The following is a 15674-nucleotide window of genomic DNA, read 5'->3' on the forward strand; positions in this document are numbered from 1 at the left end:
TAATTTCACATATTAAGCAAAAATAAGTGTGTTATATTTGAAATATTCTTTTCTTAAATGACCATGTACTACAGTTTCTGTAGGTCGAGTAGTATCAACACAGGCGTTGAATTCCTGGCCCACTGAAGTCAATGGGACTGAGATTTCATCGTAAATGTGTTGCTGTTACAACAGAGCTAGGAATCCTGTGAGGCAACTTCTGTAGGAAAACATATTGTTTATTATCATGCCAGCTGACTTTTTTGTTATTTCTTTAATTACAGATTGCAACAAAAGATGGTGCACTTTGGAAAGTGGCTTTTTGAGCTACTATGAAAATGATAAAACTACCACTCCTAATGGTATGATTGACATCAATGAAGTTATCTGTCTTGTAGTGCACAAGTCAGACTTCTTTTCAAATCGAGGGTAGGTTCCCAAACTAGTATTTCCATAAACGAACTCAAGTATTTTAAAGATGTTATTCTGGGTTTTCAGAGCTGTTTATTTGTTCCTGAGTTTTTATGTTGACTTCAAGAAATAAGTGTGAAGTATTCGAGTGTGTTGTTTCTTTTAGCTTATTTTTATAGTGATGTTATGAAAATGTTAGGGTAATTTAAAAGAACAGCATAAATTAGATACATTTGTTTCTTATTAAAATTGTAATATATGTTATCAGTGCTTAAAAGGTTACATGATGGTAAACTGAACAACTAATAGCCATTTTTCTTTCTGGGATTGACATCTGTCTCAAGCCAAAACTCTTGCTTGCTTTCTGATAATAGCGCAGGAGATTAGCGTTTTCTGCAATGTTTTCTGTTTTGATCTGTCAGTCTTTAAAACCCATTCTTTGTTCTGCAGTTGAGGACAACACAGTAGCTGTTGAACATTTTGTTAGTTTGAAGATAACTTTTTTGTTTTATAACTATCTCATATCCCATTTGTCCATTAAAAACATCATGTGGAGATTCATCTAAAATCTGAGTTGCATGCCAGTGATGCTTGATTTCTTTAGGGCAACTTTTTTGTTCAAACTATACTTTGGATATGTCTAACAAACTCAGTAACACGTTTCAATTTCTTTAGGTGTATTTATGTAAAATAAAAAGATCTGTCTACAGTAGATAATCCTGTAATGCTTGTAGTTGCAAATCAAAGGTGCCTACAGAAAGAACAGATTCTATTCAGTGAGCTTCTGGAAAAGATAACAGGACAAAAGGACTTTAGCTACTACAGAGACAAAGGTTGTGCAGAGAGGAGAAGTCCTGAAACATGGTCATGCTTCAACATGCTACAAAATATGGTGGAGATGACCTTCACTGTTCTGTAGTAGCATAACTTTGCAATATCCAGGAAAAAAAGAAAAAAAATCACTTTCTTCTTTTGTCATCGAATCTAACCTATTGCTTGCTGCATCTTCAAATGGTTCCACTTCAGGATAATACGTAAATTAAAAATGTCTTAGCTGAGTACTTCACTTTTAGGGAATTACTAACCTGCAACTGTCTTACCTGCATTTGGGTGGTGTTACGGGAAACTTCTAAATTTGGTATTTCATATAGTCAGAATTAAGTATTTACATTTAATTTTCAAAGTAGTTATTGAAAACAAGAGGACTGACTCATGTTCACTTTTTCAGATTTAGGCAAATCTCAGTCTCCAGCATCGAAAGGAAAAAGAATACTCCATGAGTTTGGGTTCTAGGGAAAGTAACAGACAAAATCGTACTATAAATTGGTGAACCATAATTTGTAAGTTACAGGCAGACCCCAAGTTCAACAAGATATTTACTTAGCAAATTCCACTGCAATTTCAACTGCAATTTTATTTACCATTATTTTTCTGTTAAAATGGAAAAATAGGGTCCATGTTAAAATGATTGTATACATTTTAAAAGAAGAAAACAAACCCAAGAACTCCCCTCAAAAAAAAAAAAAAGAACTTCCTGAGATACAGCAATTTCAAAGGGTAGTCATAAACACAACAGAACCAAATTGTTCTTGGTGGTGGCAGGTGATGCAAGTAGTGGTGGCGACCACGTTTTTCACCCTAGGAGGTTCAGGCTGGATGACAGGAAAAGCCTCTTCCTTAGAAGCATGGTGGAGAACAGGTTGCTGAGAGAAGTAGCAGTCTCCATCCTTGAAGGTTTTCAAGGCTTTTCATTGCTGTTCTGATTGATGGTGATTGATAGTCCCGCTCTGAGCAGGAGATTAGACCAAGTGACATGTAAAAGTCCCTTTGAACCAACATCTCTTTCTGTGATGCTGCGTTAACTTGTTTACAGCTTCCTATCCAATGAATTGGTATGCTTACAGTAAACCTAAATCAAATGCTTTGAATGCATCACAAAAATATGCTTGCTGAAATCACGTTAACTTGCAGAAGGAAAAAAAAATTCCCTGCAATTTTTAATGACTATTGTTGCCTTTCGTGAAAGGCGTGACGACCTGGTTCAAGAACGGCACGGCGGCCACTCCCAGGCCGCTCGGTCCATCAGCACGCAGACACCAATGTGGTGGACAGCAAATGGCGTTTTATTAGTGCGCAACACAGCTCTTTATACCCCAAATTATATCTTAGATTAGTGTAACTTCCGTCTGCTTACTTCATATACTAAACCCCATTGGCTATCTAGGGATGGGGGGCCCTGTCTTTCCGTACAACGCGAAATCTTCCGACCGCTGGTCCCTGGCTACATTGTTTCCACGGGCTGCGTTTTCCCACAATTCCCCCCTCCCTATGCCTAACTAAATTGCCTAAAATATAACTACCTTAAAAAATTCATGTATCAAAATCTTAAGACTTAAAACTTCTTAACCTTACTCTATGTTTTTATAGCAGCATCACTTACTGGAGATATCTTTACCTTATTTTATGTTTTTATAACAGCGTTAGTGTATCTCTTTAAACTAAATAGAAAACATAAGACATGTTAAATACGAGGTAGTTAGAGGGTAACAGGATAGGGCTGAGGATAGTTAATGAAAAACCTGAGCAAAAACTTTCTTAAAGCAATTGTTGGCGTCTCACCACCAAAATGTTCACCTTTTCCAGCCGGCTTTTGACACATGACACAAGCTTGTTAAATACACAGGGTCCAAAAATCAAAAATGCCACAATCGTTACGATCGGCCCTGCCAGGGTAGATATCAGGGCGGTTAGCCATGGTGAGTGGTTGAACCATGATAAAAACCAGTTTTCTTGTGCCTCTCGTTCCCTTCTCCGGTTTTCCAGTCCCTCCCTTAATTTGGCCATTGTGTCCCTCACTATCCCGGTGTGGTCCGCATAAACACAACATTCTTCTCCCAATGCTGCACATACTCCTCCCCGCTGTAAAAACACTAAGTCTAGCCCTCTTCTATTTTGCAAGACTACTTCCGACAGTGACCTAAGTGATTGTTCTAGGGCACTGATTGACTGCTCAATTCTAGCAAGATCCTCATCTACTGCCGACCTCAAGGCGCTAAATTCTTTGTTCTGTCGAGCTAAAGATGCCACTCCTGTACCTGTTCCCACTCCTCCTAAGATCATTAAAGTACCTAAAAGATCTTAGGGACTATGGTTACCTGGACACAATATTCGGAGGACTCACTGATCCTGTCCAATGGCACACATGGTGTAATTCCTGCGAGAGAACAAACCCACTTGGTATTGTTAGCTGGCACTAACCACTTGGCAGGGGTCTTAATTTGGATCAACTTATCACACAGTTGTTCTTTGTCTTTTGGGACTTTACCTACACACATGCCTCTTCCCACCACCTGCTCTAACGTAATCCCGTGCCTCTCTGTGTCCCAATTACACTGAGCCGGATTTGCACTGTTCTCAAGTGTGGGTGTGTCGCTGATTCCCACAGCCTCATAAAAGGGTGGCTTTACGCCGTAGCACAGCCAACAATGCTCTGTAAAATTTGGGTTAGTTTTGTTTAGTACCTGATAGCTAGCCTGCATCATTTTCCAGAGAGAGTTGTCACTAAAAGGATTGCTAGTGGGCATTACAGGTGCGATAGCTGTAAAGCTAGCCGTGACAACTTTTACATCGTACTGTGGGGGTACCATTGGGTTGAAAACCCGGTTAGGTCCGATTGATTGGGGTGCTTGGGGTAGTAGAAACCTACGGTACAATGGTCTCACATCCCCAGTACCCACAGAAATAATACCCTGGATAGTGGCAACGGGTGTTGCCTGGATTTGAGCTTGGACACCAATATGTTCCCCATAACATGTCTTCATCGGGTGTTCCAAGCATGGGAAACAAGTCAAGCACCTTTACTGTAAATATTGGAGCACCTGCTGTTGTGTTTTCTCTTATCACTTGGTCTCGGCTTTGTAGGACCCACTTGAATGGCCGATGAGGGTGGTATCCTGACTTTGCCTGTGTTTTGGTGATTAGCCCTAAAATCAAGATCACACAAAGGCTTCGCAGCCCTCCCCCACGGGGGCTGTGTCGCTGCTGATTGGATTCTGCTAGTGTAGAGCTCTCAGGTGCAGACCGGATGCTTGTCGGCTTGTCATCCTCTTTTGGCAGCGGGATGTATGGATTACGAGGACGTCCGATGATCCAGTCCTGTAAACAAAAACTCACAGTTTTCATTAGTAATGCTAGCGTGGGTGATGGAACCCAATCGGCACATGCAATCTTTATTTTTTTCCAATCGGTGAAAGGGATGTTTTTCCCTTGCAGTCCCTTTTTATTTGGGATGGGAATGTTTTTGCTTTTGACTGTGTATATTCCCACTTCCTCCTCCTCCGAGTTTGAATCGGTAACCGGCCACTCATTCTGACTGGTGTCCGATCCCAAGTCAGAGCTCGACTGACCGGCTACTTCCGGTTTCCAGTCTCTTTTTGTTGAGCTCCAGCCCCGCCCACTTCCTTTGCGGGCGGGCCGCTCCGAGCTCCGGTTTCGCCCACTGCCCTTGTGGACGGCCCCCTCCGAGCTCCGGTTTCGCCCATTTCCCTTATGGGCGGCCCTCTCCGAGCTCCGGTTTCGCCCACTGCCCTTGTGGACGTCCCACTCTGAACCCCGGTTTCGTCCACTGCCCTCGTGGACGGCCCACTCTGAACCCCGGTTTCGTCCACTGCCCTCGTGGACGGCCCACTCTGAACCCCGGTTTCGTCCACTGCCCTCGTGGACGGCCCACTCTGAACCCCGGTTTCGTCCACTGCCCTCGTGGACGGCCCACTCTGAACCCCGGTTTCGTCCACTACCCTTGTGGACGTCCCACTCTGAACCCCGTGGCTCATCCCCCCCTCCGGGCTTGCTCCCCGCCCGGCTTGGCGGGGGATTTACCCTACGGGGGCATTTTTTCAGATAACGACTCCGGTTGGCTTTCTGCCCTTCGTTCCTGCTCCCGTCCTCCTCCGTCTCGCTCCTGCTCCCGTCCTCCTCCGCCTCGCTCACACTCCCCTCACATTCTTTCACCTCCCCCCTCCTTCTGTGTGCAGTTGCTGATACTAACTTTTCCTCCCTTTTATCACCACAGGCATTTTTACTTTGCCCCCCCCTTTTTTGCTCGGCGCCATTATAGGGCGCATAGGGCGGCGGTTCAGCCCGAGCCTCCTCGGACTCTGCTTTCTCCGCGGCGCCCCGAGCCTCCTCCGCCAACCCGCCCCAGAATGACCGAGCTTGTTTTTGTCCCTCCGTAAACGGCTCGGGGTCCGGGGACCGAGGGGATGCATCACCCTCCCTCAGCTCCACCACCCTTAAACCCTCCACAGACTCAGCAAAACCATCATCACCCGGGGGGTGCAAAGTCTGCGTGGCTGCCCCGACTCCCAACTTCGGGGTGTCCTGCAAGCAGTTCTTTGCCGCCCTCCAGGTCTCCTGCTCTTGTATCGCCTTCTGCAACGCCTGCACGACTTTCCCCCACGCCTTAAGGTGCTTCCCACAACTCGAGAGCATCGTCTCCTTAGCCAGCGCTTTAGTGCATTTGTCCCACACCTCAGGGTGGAGAATATCCACCGGCTGATCAATGACCCCGATTTCCAAAAGCCTCGCAACGGCGAGAGTAAAATCTTTAGACTTACAATCTATCCCCCACTGCTTATGTAATTGCAATACGACCTTAACAAGGGCTTCCATCCTCCTTGTCGGTCCGCCCCTCCCCGCCGGGCTGGTCCTGCCGCTCCGGCCGCCGCTTTCCTGACTCCAAGTGAATTTCCCGATCCCAGGCGTGTTCCCGGGTTTCGGCACCACTTGTTGCCTTTCGTGAAAGGCGTGACGACCTGGTTCAAGAACGGCACGGCGGCCACTCCCAGGCCGCTCGGTCCATCAGCACGCAGACACCAATGTGGTGGACAGCAAATGGCGTTTTATTAGTGCGCAACACAGCTCTTTATACCCCAAATTATATCTTAGATTAGTGTAACTTCCGTCTGCTTACTTCATATACTAAACCCCATTGGCTATCTAGGGATGGGGGGCCCTGTCTTTCCGTACAACGCGAAATCTTCCGACCGCTGGTCCCTGGCTACATTGTTTCCACGGGCTGCGTTTTCCCACAGACTATACGTAAACATTTTTGTTAATTTCAGAATTAGAAAAAACTTACTAGGCAGTAGCCTCTAAACACATATTATTGAACTGAAAAGCATATGGTTATGTTGTGTTATAAAATACTCTGTTATTAGCTGGGTTGTACATGCAAAATTGGAAGAGTAACACAGATGGATTGCATTCCATAGGTATGAAGTAATGAAAAAACAGAGTGAAATAGGACTCTTGTATGTCTACTGTTAGGAAGACTAAATACAGCTGTCTTTTTTCCTCTTGCTTCCTTTAGGGACATATTTACCTTTGAAATCTACTTAATGTCAGAACGTGTTATTCTATTTGGAGCTGAAACTGCGTATTCACAAAGAAAATGGACTTGGGCAATAGCTAAGGTAATTCTAACAATTATCTTTTCCAGTTAGGCCAGGAATCTTTGCACAAAGAGTAAAGTGTCGTTATTAGCTTACGATCCTCTGAGACGCCATTCTTGATGAATGCTGATCTATCTCATGTGTAAAGGTTTCTTGTGCAGCAAGAAGAAATAACTTCTTTGATTCAGTGCCTGAAACAAGATAATAAAACACGATGGAAAAGGGATCAAAGCAACATTTTTATGCTGACTTTAAGATTATATTAAAGGTGCTCTCATATAAACACACATCTCATATATGAATTTATTTCAGCTAAATTGTTTATAGTTGCAGTTCTGTTCTTTCACTTGCTGAAACAGAATTCATAGAGCAGTACTGTATTTTCTACAGTACTAAATGCTAATAATCACATTAATTAAATCAATTGTAGTATAAAAAGCAAGAATGTTTCAATTGTGTACAGCAAGACTGGAAAAATTGCTATACTTGACTTTCTCATTTAAATTTGATGTATGTATGGATTTATGATTGATAAATCTGAAAGTCTTATTTTTTTACTGTCACTTTCATCCCTGAATCTTACAGATTTTTAGTATCTTGGTTTGTGTTTTTTTAGGGGAAGCGGGTTGTATTTTTTTCCATTCATCTGACTCACCCTTTTTTCTTTGGTAGCATTTTGTTCCCCCTGTGGCTGAATGCTTATTAGAGAGAGACTGTGACCTGATTGGCCAGCTGTACTACAAAGATTGCCATAACCTGGATCAGTGGAGAAAAGGCTGGTTTGCTATAGAGGAGTCGAGCCTTTATTTTTGTCTTGAAATGGAGAATGCTGAAGAAGATGCAATATATCTAAGGAGGCTGCAAGAACTAAGTAAGAATTTTGTTTAACATCTAGAATTCAGGGGATACTCTACAGAATTAATTCACTTTTAAGGACATGTCTATTACATTTTAAAGTCATAAACATTAGGGAGCTTAGTAACTATTCCTCTGCATGAGCCAGATGCTCTTCCAACTCTTATAAAAATATGGAATTGCTAAAGTAAATTCTGTCTTGATTTCCACACCCCCCCCCGCTTAGTGGCACATGCTAGAGAGATTTTTCACGGCTTTATAATGAACAAAGACAATTTTTCTTCTAGTTGTAGCAGTATCTTTCTTACAAGAGTTCAGAATTAAATAATAATATTTGACCTTTTGGAATTATTGTCTCATATTTTGACAGGATAGAAATACTGCTGAACATGTTTTTGAGGTGATTGACAGGCCTAGCTTAAAAATACTCAAATGCACTGGAAAAACTGTAATTATCTTGGAAAATTACTTCGCAGACTATTAGACTTCCTTTTTTACTAATGCTAAAAATATTCCTTGCTCAATATCATAACTTGGAAAGATAGGAATATTTATATAAATGGTCTTCCACAATCAATTTTATGCCACTGTCTGTAATTATAATCTGAATCCTCTTTAAGCATTTCTTCCCTACTTGTATTTATATTGAACAAGGAAATACGTTATGTCGAAAAGTAAAAAATAATTTGAGATTTTATAGTAAGCTAATATAGATAAGGTAATTTATTGTTTTGTTGATGATATTCTTTGTAAATGCTGTCAGACTGTAGACTGTTTTGCAGGAGCTTAACTAAATGCTGCTGGGCTTTCTACTGTTTATTTACTGCCACCTTACATTTGCTGTGAATAACACTGAAGGTGGTTTTTAATCAGGAATATTTTTATGCCTCTAGCTATCTTTAACTTGTGAATATGTTTTGGCCTGGACTCAGAATTAAAATGTTAGGCAGTAGGAGAACTGTTTCTGATAGTAATTTTGATAATGCAACTGTAATTGCTCCCTACCCTAATCATGAGCAAAATCTGTATTTCTCAAGTTACTGGAAACTGTCATAGAATCAGAGTGGCTAGAATTGGAAGGGACCTTAAATATGATCTAGTTCCAACAATGCTGCTTGGGCAGGGACACCTCCCACTAGAGTCCCATCCAACCTGGCCTTGAACACTTCCAGGAATGGGGCTTCTACAGCTTTCCTGGGCAACCTGTTCCAGTGTCTCACCACCTTCATGGTGAAGAATTTCCTCCTGTCTAACCTAAGTCTCCCCTCTTCCAGTTTTTATCCATTACCCCTTGTCTTCTCACTACAAGCACTTGTAAAAAGCCCCTCCCCAGCTTTCCTGTAGGCCCCTTCAGATATTGGAAGGCTGCTGTGAGATCCCCCTGGAGCCTTCTCTCCTCCAGACTGAACAGCCTCAACTCTCTCAGCCTGTCTTCATAGGAGAAGTGCTCCAGCCCTCAGATCATCTTTGTGGCCCTGCCCTGGACTTTCTCCATGGCTCCAGAACTGGATGCAGTACTCCAGGTTTGGTCTTACGAGAGCCGAGTAAAGGGGGAGAATCGCCTCCCTTAACCTGTTAGCCACGCTTCTTTTGATGCAGCCCAGGACATAATTGGCTTTCTGGGCTGCAACTGCACGTTGCCAGCTCATGTTGAGTTTCTTATCCACCATCACCCCTAATTCCATTTCTTGCGGACTGTTCCAGATTGTTTTCAATCCACTTCCAGACTGTTTTTGGTCCAGATATATTTTCTGTATCACGTATAATGCAGGTGCTGTTTTTTTTAGCAAGGATACCATAAGGCAACGTAAAGAAGGCTGGCAGTGATCTTCACAGTATAACTTGTAACTCACATAGTTTATTGTAAATATCTGCAGCCATTAGGGTGACAGTAAATTAATGGATTAAAAAATCCAGCTTAATTCTAAAACTTGTATTTACAAGCTTATTTTTAGAATAACAAAACACTGTAGCATGTTTTCACATTTTCACATTGCATTTTGCACCTGGAGTACTGCACACAGCTCTGGAGCCCTCTGCACAGGAAAGACATGGAGCTGTTGGAAAGGGTCCAGATAAGGGCCACGAAGATGATCAAAGGGCTGGAGCGGTCTCCAGGGAGTCCTTATAGTGGCCTTCCAGTACCTGAAGGGACTACAGGACAGCTGGGAGGGGGCTTTTCACCAGGTAGGACAGTGATAGGACAAAGGGTAAGGGTTTTAAACTGAAAGAGGGGAGATTTAGGATGGACATCAGGAATAAATTCTTCACCATGAGGGTAGTAAGGTGCTGGAATAGGTTGCCCAGGGATGTTGTGGAAGCTCCCTCCCTGGAGGTGTTCAAGGCCAAGTTGGATGAGGCTTTGTGCAGCCTGGTCTAGTGTGAGGTGTCCCTGCTCATAGCAGGGAGGTTGGAACCTGATGATCTTTGAAGTCCCTTCCAACCTTAACAATTCTATTATTCTAAAAAGTACCCGTTTATAATTCTTCATAATTTTCTATATTAATTTTTCCTGTACATTTGAGTGTATTGTGCCATTTTGTGGAGTTTTGTTTCTAATATTAGCAGCATTCCATATTTGAAATGTTTTAAGAATTCCAGTCTCCTTTTGTCACTCAAGATAATTTTGAAAAAAAACATACATACATGCATGTTTTTGTCCATATGTAAGTGTCTGTGTAGATCATATGAATGTGTATGTTGTTTTCAGCAATCAGTAGTGTGATGCAAAATGGAGAGAAAGTAGATGTCCTGCTGCTTGTTGAAAAAGGAAGGTAAGGTTCCCATCTGAATAAAGCTTTGATCTGCTTTTTATATTGATGTCTTAGAAATTCTAGCCATCACTCATGGCGCTTTTTCACTTGTGGTTACTAGAGAGAGAATAAATCTGCAGACGTTTTAAAGGAGGGAAAGTCTTTATGTATTAATTATGTTTTATGTCTGTGTCAGGAAATGCCAACAAGTATTGCTTAACTCAAAGCAGTTTTCCCACTGAGAAAATTATTCCCAGTCAGATTTGTCTGCCAACAACAGTTTTTTCAAAAGGCCCTAACTTCTTTTACCCTGTAAAGAAATAATACCTCTTTGGAGCAATTACCACTTCTCAATTTTTTAATCACTCTTATGTCCCAGAATTCTTTGTCTCAATTTGTGTAGACTGGGATTGAGAGGCTGTATATGAGTCCCCTGGTTAGTTTTACTGTAATGTCTGATCTCAGTTAGCAACATACTAGCAAAAAAGAACCCCATAATTGTAAAGCAAACATGATCCATGTCTGATTCCGAGTAGGCAATACTCTGTTGAGATGACTCTGTCAAATATAGTGATAAGTGAGGTTGAAACTTGAAGTGAGGTAGGGTATTTCTGATTCATATATAGGTACAAATTTAAATACAAAAGTAAAATTAGTGAAAATAATTATGATTTTATAATAGGTTGTTTTGTTTGTTTGTTTTTTATTATTTTTTTATTTCAGTGATAGATTGTGGGGTAAATGTCTATATGAGAAGTGGTGCAGGGTTTAAACAGTCTTCTGAACAGACAGTAATAGATTTATATAGGAAGATTGTTTTTCTCTCTATTGAGGAAACAAAAAAAAAACCAACCCACAGATACTTAGACATCAGTTTGAAGTAGGAGAAGCTCATTGTAAATTATGTGTTCTGAATTTTAACTTTTCTTAAGATACTGTGTAAATTCCAGAATTCAGTAAGGGGATGCAGATCAGAAACGATCACTTTTTAACTGGTCTTTTTTTTTTTTTTTTTTTTTTTTAAGAAGCGTAATGAAAAATTTAATAAGCTACGTAGACCAACCAGGGAACCAAAGGCATCCTATTCAAGGTGCAGTCCTGCATGTGAATACAAGCTGTGCATCTAGTTTCATATTAGTGCTGAGCAAAAGTTGTCTCTCCAAATCAGCTTTTACTATTTCTTTCATTATATTTCTGTTGAGTGAAGGCAGGTTTTCCCTGAACTGCTTTACTAGTTTAGTGGAACTTTTGAACTATTTGAAAATAATTTCAACAGCGACGCTGGCTGATTTATGGTGGTCATAAATATATTTTAATTTTTCTTCACTGAAGTCTGCCATAAAGAATTTAAATTAATAGCATTCACATAATCGTAACCATTAAAAGCCATGTGGCTATATAAACTTTGTCATAGTGATTCTTGCTCAGGATATTACTCCAAAGATATCCAGGTGTTCAGCACAGTTGCATGATAATGCATCTTGCAGCAGTAAGAAATTTCATGTGCCTGTGGAAAATTACTAAGTATAAATCCACCTTTATCCTCAGACTCAATTATTATAAATGGCAACAAAACCAACAAGCCTCCTTCTGCCCTTCCAAACATTAGATAAATTAATTAACAACTTTGCGATGTTGTCAACATCAACTAAATTACGTACCATCATTTTGAGGTTTTCCTGCGTTGTTATTTTTATAGCAGTGCTTGTCTGGTGCCAACTTTGGCACAGACTGATCACCTGGAAAAGACGCTGTATGCTGATCTATTGACAACTTTTGTGTTAATTTGTCAGGATAAATGCTAAAATCCCCAAAAAGAGAACTACAAGAATTAAACAAGTAAGCTTTTCCAGAATTAAGAAAATTTGGGAAAACGAACAAACAAACAAAAACCCAAAACACAATGAAAAGTCTGTACTGTTTTTTGCAGAAACAAATACATGTTGTTGATTTCTTACAACATCTCAGTGAGACACTGGAACAGGTTGCTCAGGGAAATTGCAGATGCCCAGTCCCTGGAAGTGTTCAAGGCCAGGTTGATTGGGGCTGTAAGCAACCTGGTCTGGTGGGAGGTGTCCCTGCCTATGCAGGGTTCTTGCAACTATATGATCTTTAATATCCCTTCCCACCCAAACTGTTCTATGATCTTGCTAAATTTTATTAAAAGAGATTATGAAATGTCTTGAATATTTTCCTATTAAAGCTTATACTGTTCTTCTGTTGTTTTTGTTGCTGACTTCAAACTAACTCCCGATTACTTACAAGTACTTACACCTTCTTCAAAGGGAATTAAATACAATCAAATCAAATTAGGAAATCATACATTACACATATCATACAGCTTTTCTCTTGACACTTTTTCCATTCGCTGCTGTAGTCAAAATGTCTTGTTACCAACAGACTTATCACTTAAGATTGATTGCATACACAAGTAGACAGTTTCAGAATGATAAAAACTTTGTCTTACTGCTGAAATAATTATAATGTAAGAAATCTATGAATTTTGGACTTGTAAAAATGCTTATTAAATGTATGTGTGTGTTAGATTCATGGGGTACATAAACTGAATGTACATCTGATCCATAATTATGGAGAGGAAGAATTTACAATTGATTTTACCCTGCAAGGTGCATAATGTTTTCCAGCTTGTGTAAAATACAGGAATTTGGAGAGAATGCTGCCAAGAGGCTTGTGAGATTTTTCTGGAGTGTCGAATGTATGAATAGAATCCACTCCTGCTTTGCCTTCCCTCCCCTCCTCCACCTTTTCCTCTACCTTGTTTTCTCTTTAGCACCTTGCTGTTCATTTATTCTCTATCTGACATATTCAGTGAAAGAAGACTATCAGCTCAGAAGTAAGGGGTGATCATATTATACATTGCAGAGTAATAGTGTGTCATGAGATGCTGAACCAGGCTGAAACATTTTCAAAGCCAACAGGCTATATCTTTTTAGAGATTTGTGTTGGTTTGGAAGCTCATTGTGCTTTCTAAATTTTCACAATAATCCTAGACTTTTTCTAAGTCTAGATTGTCTTTTTCAGATCTCAAAGATGATTCATGTTTGTCTTTGGGTATTTTTGCTAAAGTAAATTAGAGAGCAACACACTCCTTTTGGCAGCACCTATTGAAATTTAGTTGCACTCTGATCTTTGTTGGAATGTATTTTCCAACCTGTCAATACTCTCTCCAATGACCCCACTGGAAATCGTGACTTCTCACAATGCTGCTTTCTTATGCCACAATTAGATGGTCATTCACCTCCTCTTATATTCCGTTTTTATAATTAAAATGCTTCTTGACTTTTTGTTAGTAAAAATGGCCAAGTTTTCCAGATTTGTGTCACATAGAGATGTCTTCTGGTTTGCTTCATATTCAGTTTGGATTTTTTTTTTCCCCTTGAGCTCTTGTATTTATTTGTAAAATTCTTTAAGTGACTGGTGATATTTGATCCCTTGTTACCATCCAAACAGAAGTTGCACAGTAGATAGGTGAAGAAGGTACTCTTGTGTAGTTCGGTAGAGGTCAACAGAGGAATCCGTACACTGAAGAGAGGAAAGGTGTCTGAAAAGAACTGGATTCAATAATTTTAAAATATATCTTCAATATGTGGAATGTAATGCAAAATCTCTAAAGCCATACTTCAAGGAAATAGTTGTGCAGACAATTCTGTTTCAAATGTTTTTGTTTTTTTTTTCTGTGATCATTTAAGCTCTCTTAGGTGTCAATGAATGTTTTCAGACCATAATGTAATCCAGATGGTGGTTTTTTTTTTTTTTTTTATCCCTGTTACACTTCTCTTGTAGTTAGCTCTTTCTTATTATAGATAGTAAACCTTCCTTGCATACTGGAACGATTTCTTTGTGCTGATGGTTCATTAATCACAATGTTTTTTTTCTTAACCCTATGGTGATAGTAAGATTTCTTGTAAAATGCAGTTATGAACAAAAAATTCTAGAATCCAGAACTAATCTGGTTAAGGCTCAGATGAGTAAAATTACTTTTGCTTCCAGTATGATGTGCTGGATATAAGACACTTAATATCCTTTGAAGAAATATTGCTGATTTTTGTTATGCATCTGTAATTATTAGTGGAATTTCCATGCTTCTGTTGCAATTTGATTATTCCTAGATAATTTCATAGCAATGTTTACCTTCTTAGTACCTCTGCTTCCAGACATGCATGTAGATGATTAGAATCACTTGAAAATTGCTGGAGAGCATGGAGCTGTGCTGATGTCTATTTCTCACCCTTCCTCCCCATAACCTTTACCCACAATCACTTAGTATCACTGCTTTTCTGATGCAGAATTGTGCACCAAAGCATACAGATGTAGCTGAAGCTAGTGGCCTCTGCTAAATGGGTTAAAGATAAGCATTTCCACTGTTGTGTATGAAGTGTGCGCATGTATATTTTATCTGACTATGGGTGCAGGAGACAAGATGGTAGTCCACAATAAAATTGAAAAGCTAAGAGTAGCTTCCTTCATGTTGATACTAGGTGATCTTGGACTGCTGCAGTCATCTGTGACAATTCAATTGCCTCCATTCACTAAGGCAGAAATCTACATTTTTGGGCTTCCATACTTGTTTGAGTGCTTAAATTAACTGATTTCTTGGGTATGGACTGTATGTGCTTCACACTTAACAGAGCAAAACCACTGCCTTTATTCACCATGTAGTCACTATTGCCAACTATTTGTTATGAGGTGTGTGTTCTTTATCAATTTTTTGAACTGAAAGAAGTAGCTTGCATTTCAGTTCAGTCTCTGCACTCTGCAAAGCAGTCAGGTGAAGTCCCAGGTGACTGGAAGAGCGGAAACACTACACCCATTTTTTAAAACGGTAGAAAGGAACCGTGACAACTACTGACCTGTCAGCCTCACCTCTGTGCCTGGAAAGGTCATGGAACAGATCCTCCTAGAAGACATGCTAAGGCACATCAAGGACAGGGAGGTGATTCAGGACAGCCAGCATGGCTATACCAGGGGCACATCCTGCCTGACCAACCTAGTGGCTTTCTACAGTGGAGCGACTACATCAGTGAACAAGGGAAGGCTTATGGATGTCGTCTATTTAGACTTCTGCAAGGCCTTTGACATGGTCCCCCACAACATCCTTCTCTCTTAAGTTAGAGATATATGGGTTTGATGGGTGAAATGTTCAGTGAATTGGTCAGATGGCTGCATCCAGAGGGTAGTGGTCAATGGCTCGATGTTCAGATTG

General features: G+C 40.5%; 1 protein-coding gene across 1 annotated transcript in view; it reads left to right on the forward strand.

Moving 5' to 3' along the window:
* ARAP2 (ArfGAP with RhoGAP domain, ankyrin repeat and PH domain 2) overlaps positions 1-15674 on the forward strand; it is a 135688-nt gene that overhangs the window by 67936 nt on the left and 52078 nt on the right. Inside the window, exons 16-19 of the mRNA XM_051618653.1 lie at positions 264-408; positions 6761-6863; positions 7515-7713; positions 10408-10471. Coding sequence (XP_051474613.1) covers positions 264-408; positions 6761-6863; positions 7515-7713; positions 10408-10471 — 511 coding nt within the window. The remainder of the gene's footprint in view (positions 1-263; positions 409-6760; positions 6864-7514; positions 7714-10407; positions 10472-15674) is intronic.

This window comes from Apus apus, chromosome 4, assembly GCF_020740795.1.
Source record: "Apus apus isolate bApuApu2 chromosome 4, bApuApu2.pri.cur, whole genome shotgun sequence".
Taxonomy (NCBI): domain Eukaryota; kingdom Metazoa; phylum Chordata; class Aves; order Apodiformes; family Apodidae; genus Apus; species Apus apus.